At 46.7% G+C, this 18,129-nt stretch overlaps 1 protein-coding gene across 5 annotated transcripts in view; it reads right to left on the bottom strand.

The window, feature by feature from the left end:
* Positions 1-35: 35 nt before the first annotated feature.
* LOC106125662 (protein nubbin) overlaps positions 36-18,129 on the bottom strand; it is a 31,693-nt gene continuing 13,599 nt past the window's right edge. For 2 of the 5 annotated variants that reach the window (XM_013322959.1, XM_013322944.1), the window contains exons 3-8: positions 4,152-4,199; positions 2,581-2,720; positions 1,649-1,795; positions 1,390-1,474; positions 989-1,270; positions 36-586 (exon numbers count right to left, since the gene is read on the bottom strand). In XM_013322959.1, coding sequence (XP_013178413.1) covers positions 171-586; positions 989-1,270; positions 1,390-1,474; positions 1,649-1,795; positions 2,581-2,720; positions 4,152-4,199 — 1,118 coding nt within the window. In that variant the 3' untranslated portion in view covers positions 36-170. Of the gene's footprint in view, positions 587-988; positions 1,271-1,389; positions 1,542-1,648; positions 1,854-2,580; positions 2,721-4,151; positions 4,200-7,549; positions 7,688-18,129 lie in introns of those variants that run through there. The other 3 variants (XM_013322951.1, XM_013322969.1, XM_013322977.1) reach the window with 3 other exon arrangements.

The following is an 18,129-nucleotide window of genomic DNA, read 5'->3' as shown; positions in this document are numbered from 1 at the left end:
GCCGCCGCCCCGCAGCGCCCCCCGACCTGCCGAACGCGTCGGGAATATTGAGAGTATCTACGGTGTTTATAACAGAACAAAGGAAGATTTTATATACCATAATCGTTTTCCATCGAAATCGTCAATCTTTAGCGAAAATTCGTCGAGATATTACAAGATCCTTGTCTTTGTTAATTAGAGGAATAAAGTCGTAAGCTAACCTTCTGCCGCCGGTTGCAGAACCAAACGCGCACGACCTCCTTCTCCATGCAGAGGGCGTCGGCGAGCGCGGCGATCTCCTCGCTGGTGGGCTTGGGGTTGTGGAGGAAGGCCTTCTCGAGCGCGACGCGAACGCCGGACTCGATGGAGGTGCGCTTCTTGCGGCGGCGCCCCACCGCCTCGGCCAGCGCCGCGCCCGCGCCCGGCGCCGCGCCGCCGCCCGCCAGCGAGGAATCCGCGTCCTCCAGCCACTTCTGCAGCAGCGGCTTCAGCTTGCACATGTTCTTGAAGCTGAGGTTCAGCGCCTCGAAGCGCGAAATCGTCGTCTGCGAGAAGTCATTGCCATACAGCTTGCCCATGGCGAGCCCCACGTCGCCCTGCGTGAACCCTGCCAAGTGCGCATATCTTACATCAGCTCCGATTGTAAACTGATAATAGCGAGCTCCGCCCTGCTCCTCCAACAACATTCCAATAGACATGCTAGGGAGCGTCGGGGTAACGCTTTGGTAAGCGATTTTGAGCATCGGTCGCCATCGACATATGAGAGGCGAAGAAACGATCTACGAGGATTCGACATGACATGACACACATGTTGGATAGACAGTCTCGTGTGGGCAAGCGTGGGGCGCCCCGCACTTGTCAACGCTCGACCAGACGACCCGATAACCTCGAGGCCTTCTCGAGTAGCGGGATACTAAGAGAAAGCAGAAAGCGGCAAAACAAAGAAGATGATGAACGAGAAGCGAGGTAACCGAGAGGGGCGGGGGAAGCGGGGGCAGCGGGGGCTCACCGAGTTTGATGCGGCGCTGCTTGAAGGTCTTGGCGAAATGCTCGAGCTCCTCTAAGTCGGCTGTGTCGTCAGCGGCAGGCTCGAGCGCGCGCGGCTTGTGCGCGTGCGCGTGTAGCGGCGTGCGCGAGGCGCCGGGGGAGCGCGCGCGCCCCGGGCCCGGCGTCAGCGGCGTCAGCGGGGCGAGCGGCGTCAAGGGTGTGAGGGGTGTCAAGAACGCACCTGCGCCCCCGCCCGGTGGCGTCCGCCGCGGCGAGGGCGATCTCGCCTCGTCGCCACAGAACGCTATAATAAGTTTGACTTTATTAGGACATAAAGAGATAAATCATTAATACAGATCGTGTAAGAAATGCGAACGGCCGAACGAGAGTGATAGAAGGAGCGTTTGATGTGGTGGCACCGACCTGCCGAGCCGGGGGGCGGGAGACCGACGCGCGCCTGCAGCTGCCGCAGCTGCTGCGCCGCCGCCTGCGCCACCGCCTGCTGCACCTGCGCCCACACAACCTGCCTTAGTCCACGCTCGAGCTCGCTAAAACTGTATTCGACGTGCGTTTCGCTTTGTCGAATACGTACTTAATTTGTTTGGGATATGGGGAAATATCGTGTAACAAATAGCTCGTCCCGTAAACATTGATTGTAATTAAAATTTTACTTGTAACGAACCTGCGTGTGGAGAAGCAGCGAGTGCGCTCCGTGCTGCGATAGCAGCAGCTGCTGCAGCTGCGCCAGCGCGCCCCCCGCACTCCCCGCGCCCTGCGCACTCTGCGCCGCGCACTGCGCCGCACTCTGCGCAGCATTTTGCACCGCACTCTGCGCAGTCACACACACATACATATACAGCGATCAGTTTCATTGGATTAAAGGACAAACGACTAGCGGTTCGTCTAATGCCAAGTGTAACGAACAACGAGAGAACTTTAACAGTGGTAGAACACGAACGAAACGAACACTTTAACAGTGGTAGAGCCCGCTTTAACATCTTCGCACAAATTGGCCCGGTTCGCCCGGTGAAATACGACGACTCACAGAAGACAGGCGTGAAGTGGAAGCAATTCCGCGTTTCGTCTGATGAGTGTGCGCCCCGGAGGCCTTATTTAGTCCTCTTTCCCTTTCCACCCTTTTTCTTATAAGGAAAGGATGGGAAGTGGAAGTGGACTTTCCGGATGAGAGGATGCATGGAAAGGGAAGATATTTTCTTTCTGTGCATACTCTCCTCCGTCGATTTAAGGTAGGCAACGCATATGCAATTGCGTCTGTCTATGGGCAACAGTTACTACGCTATTTCAGCTATTTCAGGTGGCCGCTCGCTCGTTTGCCACTTTATGATATAAAAAAAAACTTTGGTTGCGTTGTCCGACTTTGAATAAATAAGGAGTTCAGTGAATTTGGGTACTTAAAGCATGGCAACATACTTCTTATTCTATCGTAATCTAAAGAGCAGCGGTCACTTTCCTATCTTAGCGATTTCTGGTAGTTTTCAAATAATAAAATTACTGAATAACTAAAACTAGGTTTGTAGCTCTGGACTGGTGATTATTTAGTGGCAATGCGATGTGTTTGTACATTGACAACTATTAGTTAAGTTAATATTGTACCAGAACAGCGGCAGTGGCGGCGGTGGCAGCGACGCTGGAAGGCGGCAGCGCGCCGCGGGGCAGCGGAGCGCGGGGCGGCGAGTGCTCGGAGGGGGGGCGCTCGTCTCCGCTGCCGTCGCCCTCGCCGCTCGCCGAGCCGTCTGCAATCACCATCATCACGTATATTGATGTGTACCTCCATCCATCGTTTTCATCCAACGCCAAAATTAAATATATTATGAATAAGGATATTTCACATTTAGTGGTGCGAGAACATTTGTTTTGCGAGAACATTTTGAGAAGCAGTAGTATAAGTAAGAGCAGTTAATGATGTACATGTGTATATTTATGTGATAAAATGGAACGAGTTCGTTTGTGTCGCGGTGGCGCGTGTCACATCACATCATGCGCGTGTCGCTCATTTAATAGAATTTTTTTTGGAACTTTTGACTTTTGTACAAAATCATTTAAATACGTAGTCCCAAAGTAAGCAGCATTATATGTTTTAATTTTAATTGAATAATAATATTTTAGAGCAAAGAATCTACGGTCGTCCTCTTTGCGCGTAATTTCCGGACGCTCTAAATATACCCCAATATATAAAATCCATTATTCTGATAGACAATATGATGAATAGTGATGAAATAGTGTAAGCGCGACCTGACGTTTACGCCCCCGCCCCCGGCCCCCGCCCCCGCCCCCGCCCCGGCCGGATATTACATGTAAATTTGCGCGCCGTTCGTCGCCGCAGAACTTGTACATGTATGTGTTATATAATATTATACAAATAATTGTTATGTTATAATATAAATAGCAAGTTGTATAACTACAGGTCATATGATAGATCCGCGACTTGTGGAACATTGCAAGCCGTAACCAGGTTACTTAGTAACAATATTCTAGTTTGCTGCTTTCAACACTAAAGAGGTTTATATCTTTGCTTGATGCAGATTATTTCATTCTACCAAATATCTGAAAAAGACGTCCTTAGATATAATTTTTGTTCAAGCCACGGATTTGCTTTAATAAAGTTCACCAAATATATTGTATTTAAAATAAAGTTGGAATAGAAACTCGACTGTTGTAAAGTGAATGTGAACGAGAGGCAATCCTTTAGTATGTGACAACGTACCGCGGCGGTGGCGGCGGCGTGTAATGCACTAGGGGCGGGGCGCGACGACTACATCGAGGGACAAAGATGTCGTTGCATGCGATCATTTTCTTTAAAGTGGATCGTAGAAGGGTTGCGCGTTTTTTTGCGCGGCGCGTGCGTTCTGCGGCGGCAGGCGGCGCGTGCGGCGCGTGCGGGCCTCGTCGGCTGGAGCTGGCTGGCGGCGGCACGTTGGCACGCGGTTCGCGAGGGATTACCGAGATCTATGGCGTCCCGCTCGCTCCCCGACGGTGCCAAGCATTTATATTATTCGTGCGTAAAGTAATTGTAATATGTATTATAACAATTATCGTCAGCGATGTTTCAATGCGACCGCAACAGAGCGTGTACTAAGTTTTGTTCATGTCACTAATAAGCTGAGGTTTCCATAGTTACACTGGACAGGCAAAAGAGCCGGAAGAGGGAGGTTGGTGACACTCACCGTGGCTGGGGGGCGGCGACGGCGACTTGATGAGGTCACCGGACTCCTCTGAAACACACAAACATAGCGTAGTAATAATATAACAACAATCAGTACAACGAATAAAAGTAAAGTTTTGATAACGGGGCAGTGTGATGTTGTATGCGAGGGCAGCTGCATATATTATTGGGTGCCAGCGCTGGTGAGGCGCTGGGTGAGGTGCTGGTTGAGGCATGCGGCTGGTGAGTCCGCGGCGGAAACATACAATGTGTTAATGAAGTGTAGTCTCCGCTGTCCAAAATAGACACAATCTGGTACACTCGATATACTTAATTTAAGGGGACATAACAAGATTAAGTAATTATCGGTACGATTAATTGGATAATCAGAGGTGGTGACGGCGCAGCGCTCGCGGCCGCGTTTGCTCCTAATCTCTTTTACACGTAAACATAACACTCACAGCCGAAATTCAGCTCAAAGAGGTCGTGTAAGGTTACGAAGTTCTATTTGACCGTATCGTGGTACACCTCACTTGCATCTTCCATACACCTCCACATGACTCGACAGAGAGGCAGATGCGGCACATCTTACATCGCCCATCGCCCTTAGATGTGACCCAAGTGTACCCGCAAGACTTACGTCCACACTTTTAGTCTGTGTATGGTCACCGACGCTGGTCATTCTGGAGACATCATCCCTCCTCGGCGCGCGATATACTCATTCATACATATTCCACATTCCTTATCACTGCAAAACTGATAACATTCGTTAAGCAAAGTAAAATGAAGACGCCAAAAATTGTAACGAACGATGTAACATAGACATAACTCCGGTGTCTACCTGTCTATGCCTGCTGCCGCGCCCCTGCACCCCGCACCCGCACCACGCACCCCTAATCCCCGTGCACTCGTGAAATCGCAGACGCAAATGTAAAAAGTGCACTCGCTTATTGAATCGTCATCGAAAGTTTTTCTGCGAGCACCCCCCGCCCCCCCGCCCCCCCGCCCCCCCGCCCCCGCACGCGGGGTCGTCACCTCAGATTATTTTTTTTTGGAATAAATGTAAAAATGAACAAATGTTCGTTTTTTATCCCGTGTTTGAATAATCCTTCCGCGAATACTTTCGAATTGTATTAAATTACCAGACTCGCTGGCGTGCCTCAGCGGAGACGGCCGCGGCGGGGGCGGGGGCGAGCGACTCCTCACTTGGCCTTCTTTTTTCTTCTGTCTTATGTGATTCATTTTTTAAATTAATATATAACATATTTTTTGTACTTTTAGTACAGTAACGAGTGCTATATTAAAATAGAAATAGTTTATTTGTTCAAAGGAGATTTCCTGGATGGGAAAGGTGACTTATCAACAGATATAATTGTGACTTTATATACATCTCAATTATCGATAAATATTTTATAATAGAAATTAGAAGAACCACTCCTGACTTCACACACACACACACACACAACACAAGTGGCAGACCGGTGGCCTAGTGTTGAGTGTTGCAAAGACCCAGTAAAAATACAAATTGAAGCGTCAACCAGTCACCGTGTGCCATTAATATAAATATATTGGAGATATGATGCACTTCCTGGGAAACTGAATAGCCGCAGTGTGGCAAAAGTACCGAGAACTGGCTGGTGTCACTTGCGACAGAAGAATGCTAGTAAAACTCAAGGGTTTAGTTTATAAGTTCATAATAAGACCGTCAAGCGTCGGTGGCTCAGGGGTCAAGCATTTGACTTGCAATCTGCAGGTCCTGGGTTCGAATCCCGCCATGTACCAATGTGTTTTTCGATTTCCGATTTGCATATGTACATTTATCTGACGTTCTTACGGTGAAGGAAAACATCGTGATGCAACCTGCACATATCTGAGAAGAAATTCAAAGATATGTGTGAAGTCAACCAACCCGCACTTGGCCAGCGTGGTTGACTATGGCCTAATCACCCCTTACATAGGGTAGGCTCCGAGCCCCTCGGTGGGGACGTGTAGTGGAGCTGATAAGATGCGCAACGAGTTTGTGCGAGGCAGCCTCGGTGTGCGCGACATCACCAACAAGATGTAGGCCAAATTATAAAATCATTACTCAACAACTGTTGAACAACTACAACTATTCAAATGTTAGTTATTTTCAGAATCAACTTGAGTATGGATGCGGCAAATAGTGCAAAATCATCCTCATGATGGCCTTTAAGCTGTACAGTATGATCTCCTCCCACAGCGTGCTTTTTTTTTCAATGGATTGCTTACCCCTACACTTGATTTTAAATATTGTATCTGCAAAGGTCTCCCTTTGATAAATAACATAAACTTAATACAATGAGAAACAAAATGGAATTTACATACACCATACAAACTCACTCACATACAAAACAAAAAGCACTTTACAACCGCGCGCTCTTGTCTGTCGGGTATAAATCATTAAATAAACAAATGTAGGCTAAGTAAATGAAACAAGAAGTATCTATATATATACATATACTACTTGTATTATATATATATAAATACATGTAACTGGTCCTGTCTCTCGTGTCAAAACTAAAATCATAACTTCACAAGTATGTATATTTTTCTTAGTTTCCTAGACATCAATGACTATTATACTACTGTGTGCTATGTAAATAAGTAACCCAAGTCGCTGAAAGTCGCGCAATGATGTGACGCGAGCTGTCCCTGCTGTTCTCATTGAAAATTTTACTATAATTTGTTTACAAACGACTTTTCCGGCACTTCGGCTTTCTTTTCACGTCCCAGAGCCAGGAGCAGATTGGGGAAGAGCTCGCATGTTGCCTTCAACATGAAGAGTGTGCGAGCCTGAAGCCTAATTTTAGTTCTCTCCCCTTTCCCACACTTTTCTTATAAGGAAACGAAAGCGAAAAAAAAGCGAATTCAGAAGCGAAGCGCTTTCGTTTGCCATCTCATACTGGACTCCGGGGCAGAAACACAACAAGGTGGAATGCTGCAGCACATTAGTGCGGTACAGAAGACTGAGCGGTTTAAACCAGACCGACCGTCATATTATTGGATAATAGCTAGAAAAAAAATAGAGAGAAAGAGAGAGAGATAATAAATTTTCTTTTATTTCCAAACTTCTTGACTGTTGTTTATGTGTAATTGGGTTTTAAAACATAGCTTTAAATTGTAACACAAAAACACCTGTATACTATGCCGGGCCAGTTCGCAAAATTTCCTATTTCGCTATAAACAAATATAAAATTAACAAAGTCTGGACGTATTGAATCGTATCTATTACCCGTGAGGTTACGAGGTCGATAAACATATAAGTAAAGCTTGCCTTCGCCGCGGCCGAGCAGACAGTGAACAAGTTAAAGTAAAAATGGCTTAATGTGGTGATAAGGTGTTGATGCCAGAGCTGTGTCAAGCGGCTGCGACGGCGGCGGCGGCGGCGGTGGTACTCACGGTAGGCGGCGCAGTAGGACCTCGCGGCGGCGCGCACGCACGCCGATAGTACCATCGCTCGTGAAGGGTTTCAGGCTGCTCGGGGTGAATGTGATCGTAGTCCGCTCTGCGCGACGGGAGCGGCGCGACTGCGGCCCGGCGCCTCCGCGACCCACTCCCTGCCCCGTGCCCCGCGCACCCCCCGTGCACCCCTCACGTGGCGAATTAAAAATTCCCTTTTTTTGTTTAAATCCGTTTCTTTTTCCGCCCTTAGTGAATTTTTTTAGCGCGCTGCGCCATTATTACGATTACCTGAGATGTAGTTTTTTTTCGCTTTCGCCGAACGCGATGTACGTTTAAAAGCTGTTTAATTTTTTTAATAGTAAAAGGGGAGCGACGGGTTCGGCATCGATGCGCGAATTCTAACGTAAGTTTAGATTTATAAAAAAGTTCGTTGGTAGCTGTGCGTGCGACGCGAGACGAAAAGTGAAGTGACTCGAGTTTTGAGGCCGTTTCTTTGCCGCAAGGTCCAGGTGCCCTTTTTAATGCAATGCTGATTGTGCGGAGGAGTTCCGTCAAAACAAAAATTATCACTCGCTAATAGCTAATGTCTGGGAAGTGAAACACTGTGTGGAATCAGTGAACTCTTCGGGTGACGTTGACTTTCACTTTGAGCAGACAACGCACCAGCGGCTGCTTTTATGTTGCTGTTGTACATGGACGTCGATGATGATTTTTTTTTATATCATGAGGTGGCAAACGAGCGAGCGACCGTTGTGAATAGCGAAGTGACCGTTGCCCATAGACATACGCAATTGCATAGCGTTGCCTACCTTTAATCGACGGAACAGAAAGAAAATATTTTTCCTTTCCATGCATTGCATGAAAGTCCACTTCCACTTCTCATCTTTTCTTTATAAGAAAAACGGTGGGAATGGAAAGGGGACTAAGTAAGGCCTCCGGGACGCACACTCATCAGACGAAATGCGGAATTACTTCCACTTCACGCCTGTCTTCTGTGGGTCGTGGTATTTCTCCGGGCGAGCCGGGCCGATTCGTGCGAAGATGTTAAAGCGGGCTCTGCCACTGTTACATAAAAAACGTTTGAAATGAAAGCAATCTGGTATTAATGTATTCACAACCGAGGAGAAAGGTTGTGTGGCGGCGGAAGTCCGGCCGCCCGCCCGCCGCCTCGCGAGATCAACTCCGCAGCTTCGCCTCGAGTGTTTGCTATAATGTATAATTTCAATGCGAAGTGGAGTTCGAGAGCTGACCGCTCATCTTTGTGATGGTAATGCGGGCAAACAGCGGGCGCGGGAGACGGCCCGCGCGGCTCTCGGCCCTCACGAGCGGAACGCGTTCCGGAAATGCGGCTCCTGTTTGTTTAGGCGCCGCGGTATTGCCGCTTTGAATAAGACATTCGCTGGCCTTTGTACCGCGCGCTAGTTATGCTCTCCGTGTTTACCCAGCACCCCGCACCCCGCACCCCGCGTCCCGCACTTGAACGCACCTCGCTATACTTCGGACTCCATTAACATATTTATTTGATGTTTCGGTTCTGTTTAATGCACCCTAAGTACGGCGACCTGCTACTTTTGTATTTTGTGCAAATTTTTAGGAAATTTCTAAACACAGCCACTTGTATGCATTCGGTGCCGGTGCGTTGTGTCGCGGCGCCTGACGTGCCTGACGTCGCCTACCGGTCCGGTCCACACGGCGCTGTCTCTATAAATATATGAACATAGGTTTCGGCAACCCAGGCCCACTGTTACATCAAGTGCCGGCGGCGCGCCACAACACGTGCCGCGTCTTGCCTACGACCTTTTACCGCTACGGCGGCGGCGGGTGCTACGCCGCTACGTCGCAACTCTAAAACAAATTCCAATGAAAGAAAGACACAAGGGAATACTTAGTTATGGGTTGCGTAGCCACGTGTTACGGACGACAGTAGTGCAGCACAGCAGCAGGACCTTCCGTTTATCAATAATAGTATATAAGCATAGCTGCCTGTGCCACGTGTCGCAGTCGTATTTACTAGGAGACCTTCAGGCCTTCGATCTTTTCAATAATATTATATTTAAAAAAAAAACCATTGATATGGATATATAGTTGTAGCAACTGTTGAATTTTTGGTGAATTGAATTAGGCGGTGCGGGCGGTGCGGGCGGTGCGGGGGGGGGTGTGCGGGTCGGCCGCCATGCCGCGCGGCGCGTCGCATTAGCGGTGCATTTGCATTTTCAATTGGTCGTGGCGCGGGGCAAGGGTTGCGCGCAGGGCAAGGGTTAGCTTGGGCCGCGTGCGCGCTAATCCCTTCAACTAGACGTCAGGACGCGAACAATGCCCGCGCTCGCTCGCCCATAAAAAACCTATTAATACTTTATATAAACGGGCTGCGACGTGCGGGGTGCGGGGTCGCGGTGAGATAACATTACTTTGTAAGAGTGTAACTGAGTGGTAATATCATTACATTGATATGTACCTTGTAAAAGGTACATTATATTTCTAATGGAATTACAGTTTCTCGACTATTTGATATAGAAGTGTCCCGGACATACATACATGTGCAAAGTAGTACCGTCGGATTCGAAAATATCATTCCACTTACCTCCATACAAAGTTGCGTGTTTTAGGTCTCCAAAGTTTTTGAATTATTCTATAATACATTTATTTAAATATTTTATAAAGTCTTCAATAGATAATATTAGTATATTGAAACCGTGGTTTTTTATTTGTTAAACAACATCTTTATGTATTCAGAAAAAACCTTTATAAAATCAATACGGGATTCTAAAACACGAATATCATGAAATATTTATATTTTTATAACAGTCTGCCAGATCGCTGTTATTTTTCAACTCTAATAGACAATAGAATTTTCAAAAATTTTCTTCTGTTGTTGGCAAACGGTTTCGTCAGAAAGAATATTTAAAATTTGTAAAGACCTTAATTCCAGTAATATTTTATTTATAAGCTACGCAACATTGGATATAAATTATTTGAGTTAACTCCCATACATACATACATACATACATACATACATACATACATACATACATATGTGCGAACAAGGAATCTGCATTACATTGAACACGTAATGTCCGGACACGCGCACACACACACACGGACGACAATAAAAATGATTTTTCATATACATTTGTAATCTTACTAATATTATAACTGAAAACTCTTTACACTAAAGGATCGATAGAACGCGCTTTCGCACTCCCTATGCATACTAAACATCTGAATCAAGCCAGCTTTTGCCCTTTTGCTCCACGCGAGCTTTCTGTCCTCGCTGAGCTGGCCTTAGGACACCTAACTCAAACACCCCGCCTGGCAGTCCTCGAACCGGATCACGCGGGATATTCCGCCACGCCACCACTCTGCACGCTTGGAACGAAACACCGTAACTGAGAAACATTAGATGGATGGATTTTTGTTAGAAGGTATCTGCAGAACGGCTAAAAGTATCTTGATGAAATTTGAATAGAACTCACTCACTCACTCTACACTCAGGTAGATAATAGCCTGGAAGAACACATAGGCTGTACTAATTAAGTTATCTTTCCTTCTTAAGTTTCTTTAATTCCGCGCGGACGGAGTCGCGAGCGACAGATAGTGTTACATATATTTATAATATTAAAATTAATAAGTAATTATTTAAAAAGTTGGTTATCACAAATGCACTTAATTTTTTTTAACTATAATATAATATATGAATTTGACAGTTTGTGTTCAGGTATAATACATAAGAACAAAAGATTTTTACTTTACGTGTTTCTTTAAACTGTACCTACAGCGGTGTGCTCTTAGAGTTAGGCCGCATTTTTGGGGACTTTTGCTTTCTGCAGACTTTTCGTTAAATAATTCGCTGCTGCTAATATACTTGTACATAGAAAATCAGATATAATCGCTTAGCGACAGCTGAGGTCGCTGGGGTTCGGGCTGTGGGCCGGCCGCAGGAACACCGCAGCGCGCCGTACAATGCAAATGCTCTCTACCAGAGCCGGCACACTTGCAGACGTTCTTGAGCCCGCCTTTTGCGGTTCATTAAGATTCGTGTCGGCATCGCGAGGTGGTACCGGTCCAGCGGGAGGAGAGCTCGTTTCTGCCGGTGAGGGAGGGCGCGGGGCCGACATTGGCAAAGGCGGGGAGACTGACCGGAGTGCGGGGGGTGGGGTTTAGGCTAATCAATATCAGCCGCTGCAGCTGTACGGCGTGCAGCCGCCTCCGCTCTGCCGGACCCCCGACGGGAGATTCGATCGGCGCATTCTCAACACTTACGGGATGTTGAACCTAGTAAATATTATTAGTCAATAATATTTACGATTGTATAATAGGAAGCTGAAAACTTAGAGGCAGCTTTGTTAAAAGCATGACCGTGATGAGGTTCAGTTGGCGCCTGTGTGCTGTGTGTGTGCGCACGCAATGCGCCGCGCTATTCGTATGTAAATGCTATGTAGATAATATGTAGATAACATGTAGATGCGGCGCCGCCCGATTGGGCGAGGCGGTAGCGGTGCGGGTCGGCGCGGGACGCGGGGCGAGGGTGCCGCGGAAGGGTTGCCAGATTTGTGTCGCCGCTGTTATCTGGGCGGGGTGGCTCTAATTTAAAATGCGATGATAAATGGTGCGCACGTGGCGCACACTTTAATTATACAGTCTCCGGAGAGGCGCGGGGCGCGGGCGGGGTGAAGGAGGCATGGTGCGCTCGGGCTCGGCCATCTATAAAGTTGGACGGGCGACGCCGCCGGCGATGCGGGCGGCAGCGGCAGACACTGTTTGTCCGGGGCTAAATCTAATTCAGGACGAGTCCGGCGCAAACACACAGTCCGGTGCCGGTGGCGCTCATGTTTGTACGGGAACCTTCATCATACACAAAGTAGCTATGTCAAAATAACTAGTATCTTTGTAAAAAAAGAGCATTATAGGAATGCCGCGCCACGCAATGCCGGTGCGCTCCAGTTGTACTGCTGATAACATCAACAAATCTATAATATATGCAATTAAATTAACAACATTCGTCACCTGCTTAGAAACACATGAAATTTCACTTTTCTTGTAGGTGGTCACATCATGATTATTGCCAGTAAATCAGTAGGTAACCAAAGATATAAGCAACTTATTTCACGTTTCCCGAAAAAGTGTTTTTAACGTGGACGGAGTCGCTATCGCTGGCCAGTGAAAAATACGGCTTTCTGAGATCTAAAATTATTTGCTCGATTATAGATAAAACGTTGCATATTACAACAAAAAGTTCAGAGACAGTTTTTATACATCATTTTATATTTCACAATTTTGTTTAAGCTAATCTTACTAATATTATAAATGCGAATGTTTGGATGGATTTTTGTTCGAAGGTATCTCCAGAACGGCTGCATGGATCTCGCTGAAATTTGTCTTAAGTAAGAATAAGAATAAGAATAAGAATAAGAATAAATTTATTTCACAAAAACACGTTAGAATAATATACAGTGAAGTATGTTGCAGACCCCGAACTAGGCTGAGCCTGTATCTCGGGGCCTAGGAGTGCATTAACCATAAACAAAATAACAGTACGTACATATCATGTAAAACTAAGCGTTATATTATGACATACAATTTGGAAAATAAGAAAATACATGAAGACATTAAACTAAGTAATTTTGAACTGCAAATAATATCAAAGGATAGCATGTGTGTGTATGATTATGGGTGCGTGTGTGTGTTCGTGTGTTTGGGTGTGTATTTTTTAAGTTAGGTTTTGTAAGTTATGTAGAACATAGCCTGGAAAACACCTAGGTTACTAATTAATTCAGTTATTGCTAGTTTATTCGTAAAACTTATTATAAGAAAATTTAAATATCGCGAAAAGCCATTTTGTGGCCTTTGTTTTTCAAGTACGGGACTTTAAGGTTTCACATAATGTAATAGTGTTCAGAACATTTCTACTGATGTTCATCTCTATGTGAATTATTTATTGTAGCTTTGCATTTCCATGTAAATCTGAATTTGCTCTCATCACATCGCATTTCATAGAAATTTTCTTTCTTTCAGATTATGAATTATTATTGTTACGATTATTTATTAGGCATATTTTCTAGTACATAACTCCCGACTAATGAAACCTCCTAATAGCTTGTTCGTAAAGTCCGAGTCGATCTCGGAGGTTAGATTTAGTCTTCAATACATCATAATTATTGAAAACTCTCTTGTATTGAGATTAAATCTCATTTAAACTCATTTTTCGCCGGAAAACCTGAGAGATTGTGGAACACTTTATAAATGTACGTCTTGAAAATCAGCACGGACTTTCTGAACTACCCGATAGATGATGCTGATGAGACGTGGCTGGTGTCGGATGACGGCGCAGGCGATGGCGGCGCCCCCGCCCCCGACCCCGTCCTGGTCCCGGTACGGCGCGGCGTGTCAAATCACTATCGATCGTTAGCGAAAGTCGGGCAGATGTCGCGTTGCCGGCACGCGCGCCCCCCACTGCCCCGCACCACTCACCCCTCACCTCACCTCACACAAGAAAACAAAAGTTGAATCGCGCGCTGTTCGTTTCGTCGCATATAAGAACATAAAACACACGCACACACACACACGAGCACACATGCACATTCACTCAGGCGGCGGCGCGCGTGTGCCGCAGGCAAGGGTTGTTCATTGTGTTGCCGTTTACCCTTTATCTCGATGACATATTTTTTATCGTACGCGTGCGCTGCCGGGAACGGTTGGTGCGGGGTGCGGGATGCGGGATGCGGGGTGCGTGGGGCGGAGCCGTTCTGCGCACGCGCTCTCGTGGTAGCAAGCAGCCTCGCTAGCTAAGTTCTGATAAAAGTATCATTCCGTTATAAGGCTCGCAGACACAAATCGACGTTTAATACAATATATATATATTCATAAGTTTGTCGACACACAATCAACACACACACACAAATCAGGTCGAAAATCGTAAATATGAAATGTTGGTTTCATTACATCTTAGATCAATTAATTGAATTCTAATACACGTGTGGCACACGCTGCGCACTCGACTACACGTGGTACACGCTGCGCCCTCGACACACACTACACTGCTCTCAGTAAATTCAACTTGCAATAGACACACATTAACAGTTTGTTGTCGTCAGCGAATGTTCCTCGTCTGCGGACGCTTAATATGTATAATATGTCACTTGACATAATATTTATTTTTCACGACAACATGCTGGCGGAGTCTTACATTATAATAGGCAGATTATTTTTATACAAGAAGGTGACAAATAAACTAGTGATTCACGCGACAGCTACTTCTCCGTCTCGTTCTGGGTCGTGTCAAGCTCTTTTTCCCACTTATAACAATTCTTGTTTAGAAATGTTTAAGAATAGCAATTCACTTGTATCTGTTTTACATTTCTACAAACTTGAAAATACGCTTGCGATTTCGTGGAAATTTTAAAGTAAAACAAAGCTTCCACTCAGTCATCCCTTATGTATCGGCGTGCGTGTTTCCCGTAGGGCCGATCGAATCCATGAAATCAAACCTCCCAATGAGAAAAAGAATTTGGCCGATCGACCAAACGGGAAAGATCCGTCGCCGTCGTTGCTGGTGGCAGAGGCGCGGAAGGCGCAAGGCGCACAGTGCAGGGCAGGGCAATGCAGTGTCGCTGTGGCAGCCGCGCAGCTGATTCCCCCGTTTTTTTGTAAAAACCGTTATTTTAGAAATAAATCTCACCCTTCCGAGTTTGAAATTTCAATATCCCTAACGAACAAAGCGCTCATATCGTGTTTTTTTGGTTCGACGATTTTTAAAAATATGGGGTAATGCATTTTTTATTGCAGAAATCGCGAGCTTTTAGCGGAGACGCGATCGTTATTCCTTCCCACGGCTGGGAAGTGGGTCACGCATTGTTCGGCTTCGTCGGTTTTACTTTAAAAAAGAGATTTCGGGACCTGTCGCGCCCCCCGCACCGCCCGGCGGCCCCATGACATACTTTTTTAGGGTAAAAACGTTAAATTACGGTGCAGCTTGCCACCGAATTTTCTCAGGAGATGTCAATTTTTTTTTGGTACATTGCGTCGCGGCTTGTAGTACAGGAGGCGCGCGAGGGTGCCGTGTGGCGGGGGGCGCGTTTCGAGCGGGGGGTGCGGGAGCTCGGAGGTGAGGGCACAGATTACCTCCGTTTTAACGGACGAGAGATTTCAAAGGCGGCCACTTCACAAATAATCCATCGGCACCGGGGCGGCCACTCGCCGAGAAGGGCGCAAATTCGATTCCATCTTAGATTGAAGTGCATATTCGCCTAATGAGATTTGGAGCGTGCCTCCCCGAGGCTGACCCACGTCGCGGACAGCCGCCCGCCGGCACGGGCCGCGCGACGCCGGGTTGCTGCGCGTAGCACCAAACATACCTTTCATATTGCTATTTGACGCATTGTACTGTGTTACATATAAGTATACATTGCAAAGTTGTATTATTGCGTTTAGCAAACACGTAATCATTATACAATCAATTTAAATTTACAAGCCGCACGTTGCATTCAGTACGTTGAACACTGCACTGCACGCCTGCATGTAATCATCAAAATATAAAAACGATTTTTAGAGAATATCGTGTATCCCACTTGCAACATAAGCGAGACGACCTCCCGCCCGATGTTTGATTGATGTTTCCTTCACACTTTTCATTCTCCAGAAGCCCCAGGTGGATGCCGCGAAAGACTTTTAATTGCAAATCTCGGAACGCGTTGAAGCCGCTCAGCGAGTGGCGTGGGGCGCGGGACGCGGGGCGCACGGCCGGGACGCGGCAGCGCGGAACGCGAGGTCGCAGTGACAACAATATGACAATTACCGCGTCGTCGCGATGCTATCATTCGCAAATTGAGCTCATTTAAATACAGTCCCCGCGCGACAGCAGGCCCTATGACTGGGGCGGTAGAGGCGAGAGTGGCGAGCCCCGCGGGCCTGCGTGCGTGCGGTGCGGCCCTCTCGCCCGCGCTTTCTTCGCGCCACTCGAGCGCTCGCTATCCGGCACATCCGGACATCGCACCTCGCATATCATCACAGCCGCGATCTGTCACCTCGTTGTACACAGGACACAACCGAGGGCCTGAGTCGCCGACATAGTATACTAAAATCGAACATAGAAATAATAGACAGACTTGAAAATGAGAGGCATGAAAGGCTTCTAAATAGATGTTGCAAAAACAACAATTACGGTCGTGAGGCGATGTGATAATTGCATCTAGAGTTCAGTTTACTCGGCATCATATAAGATGCGACGGATCTGTTAAATGGAAGTAACACGTCGATTCAGTATGGTGCACTGCACTATGCAATGACTCAGCTCCTGAAGATGTTGAATGACGTTAAAGCATCACTAAAGGCCTCAACGTGAAATTATTTTAAACGCTCGTTTTTTAAGGACTATTTCGGTCGCGTTGGTTTTGCATTAAGCATTGTTATTCTTTGCCCACATGTATTTAGGATGTTAATTTAAATATATAAACTTTAACATTTTCACTCCAACTCGTTCCATCGGCCAGCTTTAGCCCAAGTGGCTGAACAGATTTTACGTGTATTTGTGTTTGCCCCACGAATGTCATAAATGTATAAATAAATCGGCAGATCGATATTTAATATACCTACGATTTTTCTTATTGACCAGACATTTTGTCGTCACGTCGTCGTTTTGTGTTGTTTTCACGCCACTCTGACACGAATCAGCTTGTTCAGGCACATTTTGGTGAGGCACGCGCTGCACTAACACTTCAATGTTAATACGCACTTGTTACTAACACGCTTGCCGGGTCCCCCCCCCCGCTCCCGTCCCGTGTGAATATCGCGTGAACTAATGCAATAGCAGTTCACGTTGAATAATCAGCGAGTATTATCTTTTTGTGCTTCTTATTTCAATTTTCTTTAATAAGTATTCATCAAAAATGTTAAAGATGAAAAATGCATCAAACAAACGTTCATACTATCAAATAATTTGACAAACTCGTGAAAGTTGCCGTGGCCAGCCCCGACAGGCGCGGCGCGGGACGTGCGGCGCGGGGTGGCGGGGTGGCGGGGCTTACGGCGGCGTAGACAAAGCGCGCATTGTCCGCGTCCTCGGTTTAATTTGTTATCTTAATTTATTAATCGACGCGGGGTCATTGTCCTTCTGTCCTCTCCCCGCTGCCACATTCCCCGTTTATTACAAAACTGATCGCTAACAAAAGACACGAACGAAACGTTCGAATGTTGCTTATAAAGTATATCGGTAATTATTATCTCTGCCGACCGTCGATTTTGTGTTTATCTAAATACGATCCTTGTGAGCATTGCGGCAAAGTGATGGTGCATGCGGGGCGCGCGGGGCGTGCGGGGTGTGCGGGGCGTGCGGGGTGTGTGGGGCGTGCGGGGTGTGCGGGGCGTGCGGGGTGTGTGGGGCGTGCGGGGCGCGCGGTGCGAGGCGGTCATTCCAGCGCTAATACGTCGCTAGTGAAATATACATACATACAAATGAATTAAAAAAAATGGAGGAAAATATTGATGACAGTTACATCCCATTCAAAAAAGAAATTCAGGCACTGACAATGATGTTGGCTACATCCCATTCAAATGAGAATTTCAGGCACTGACATTGATGTTGG

Source organism: Papilio xuthus, unplaced genomic scaffold (genome assembly GCF_000836235.2).
Source record: "Papilio xuthus unplaced genomic scaffold, Pxut_1.1 DF828952.1, whole genome shotgun sequence".
NCBI classification, from domain to species: domain Eukaryota; kingdom Metazoa; phylum Arthropoda; class Insecta; order Lepidoptera; family Papilionidae; genus Papilio; species Papilio xuthus.
The sequence above is the reverse complement of the archived record's forward strand: the minus strand, read 5'-3'. Positions and strand labels throughout refer to the sequence as shown.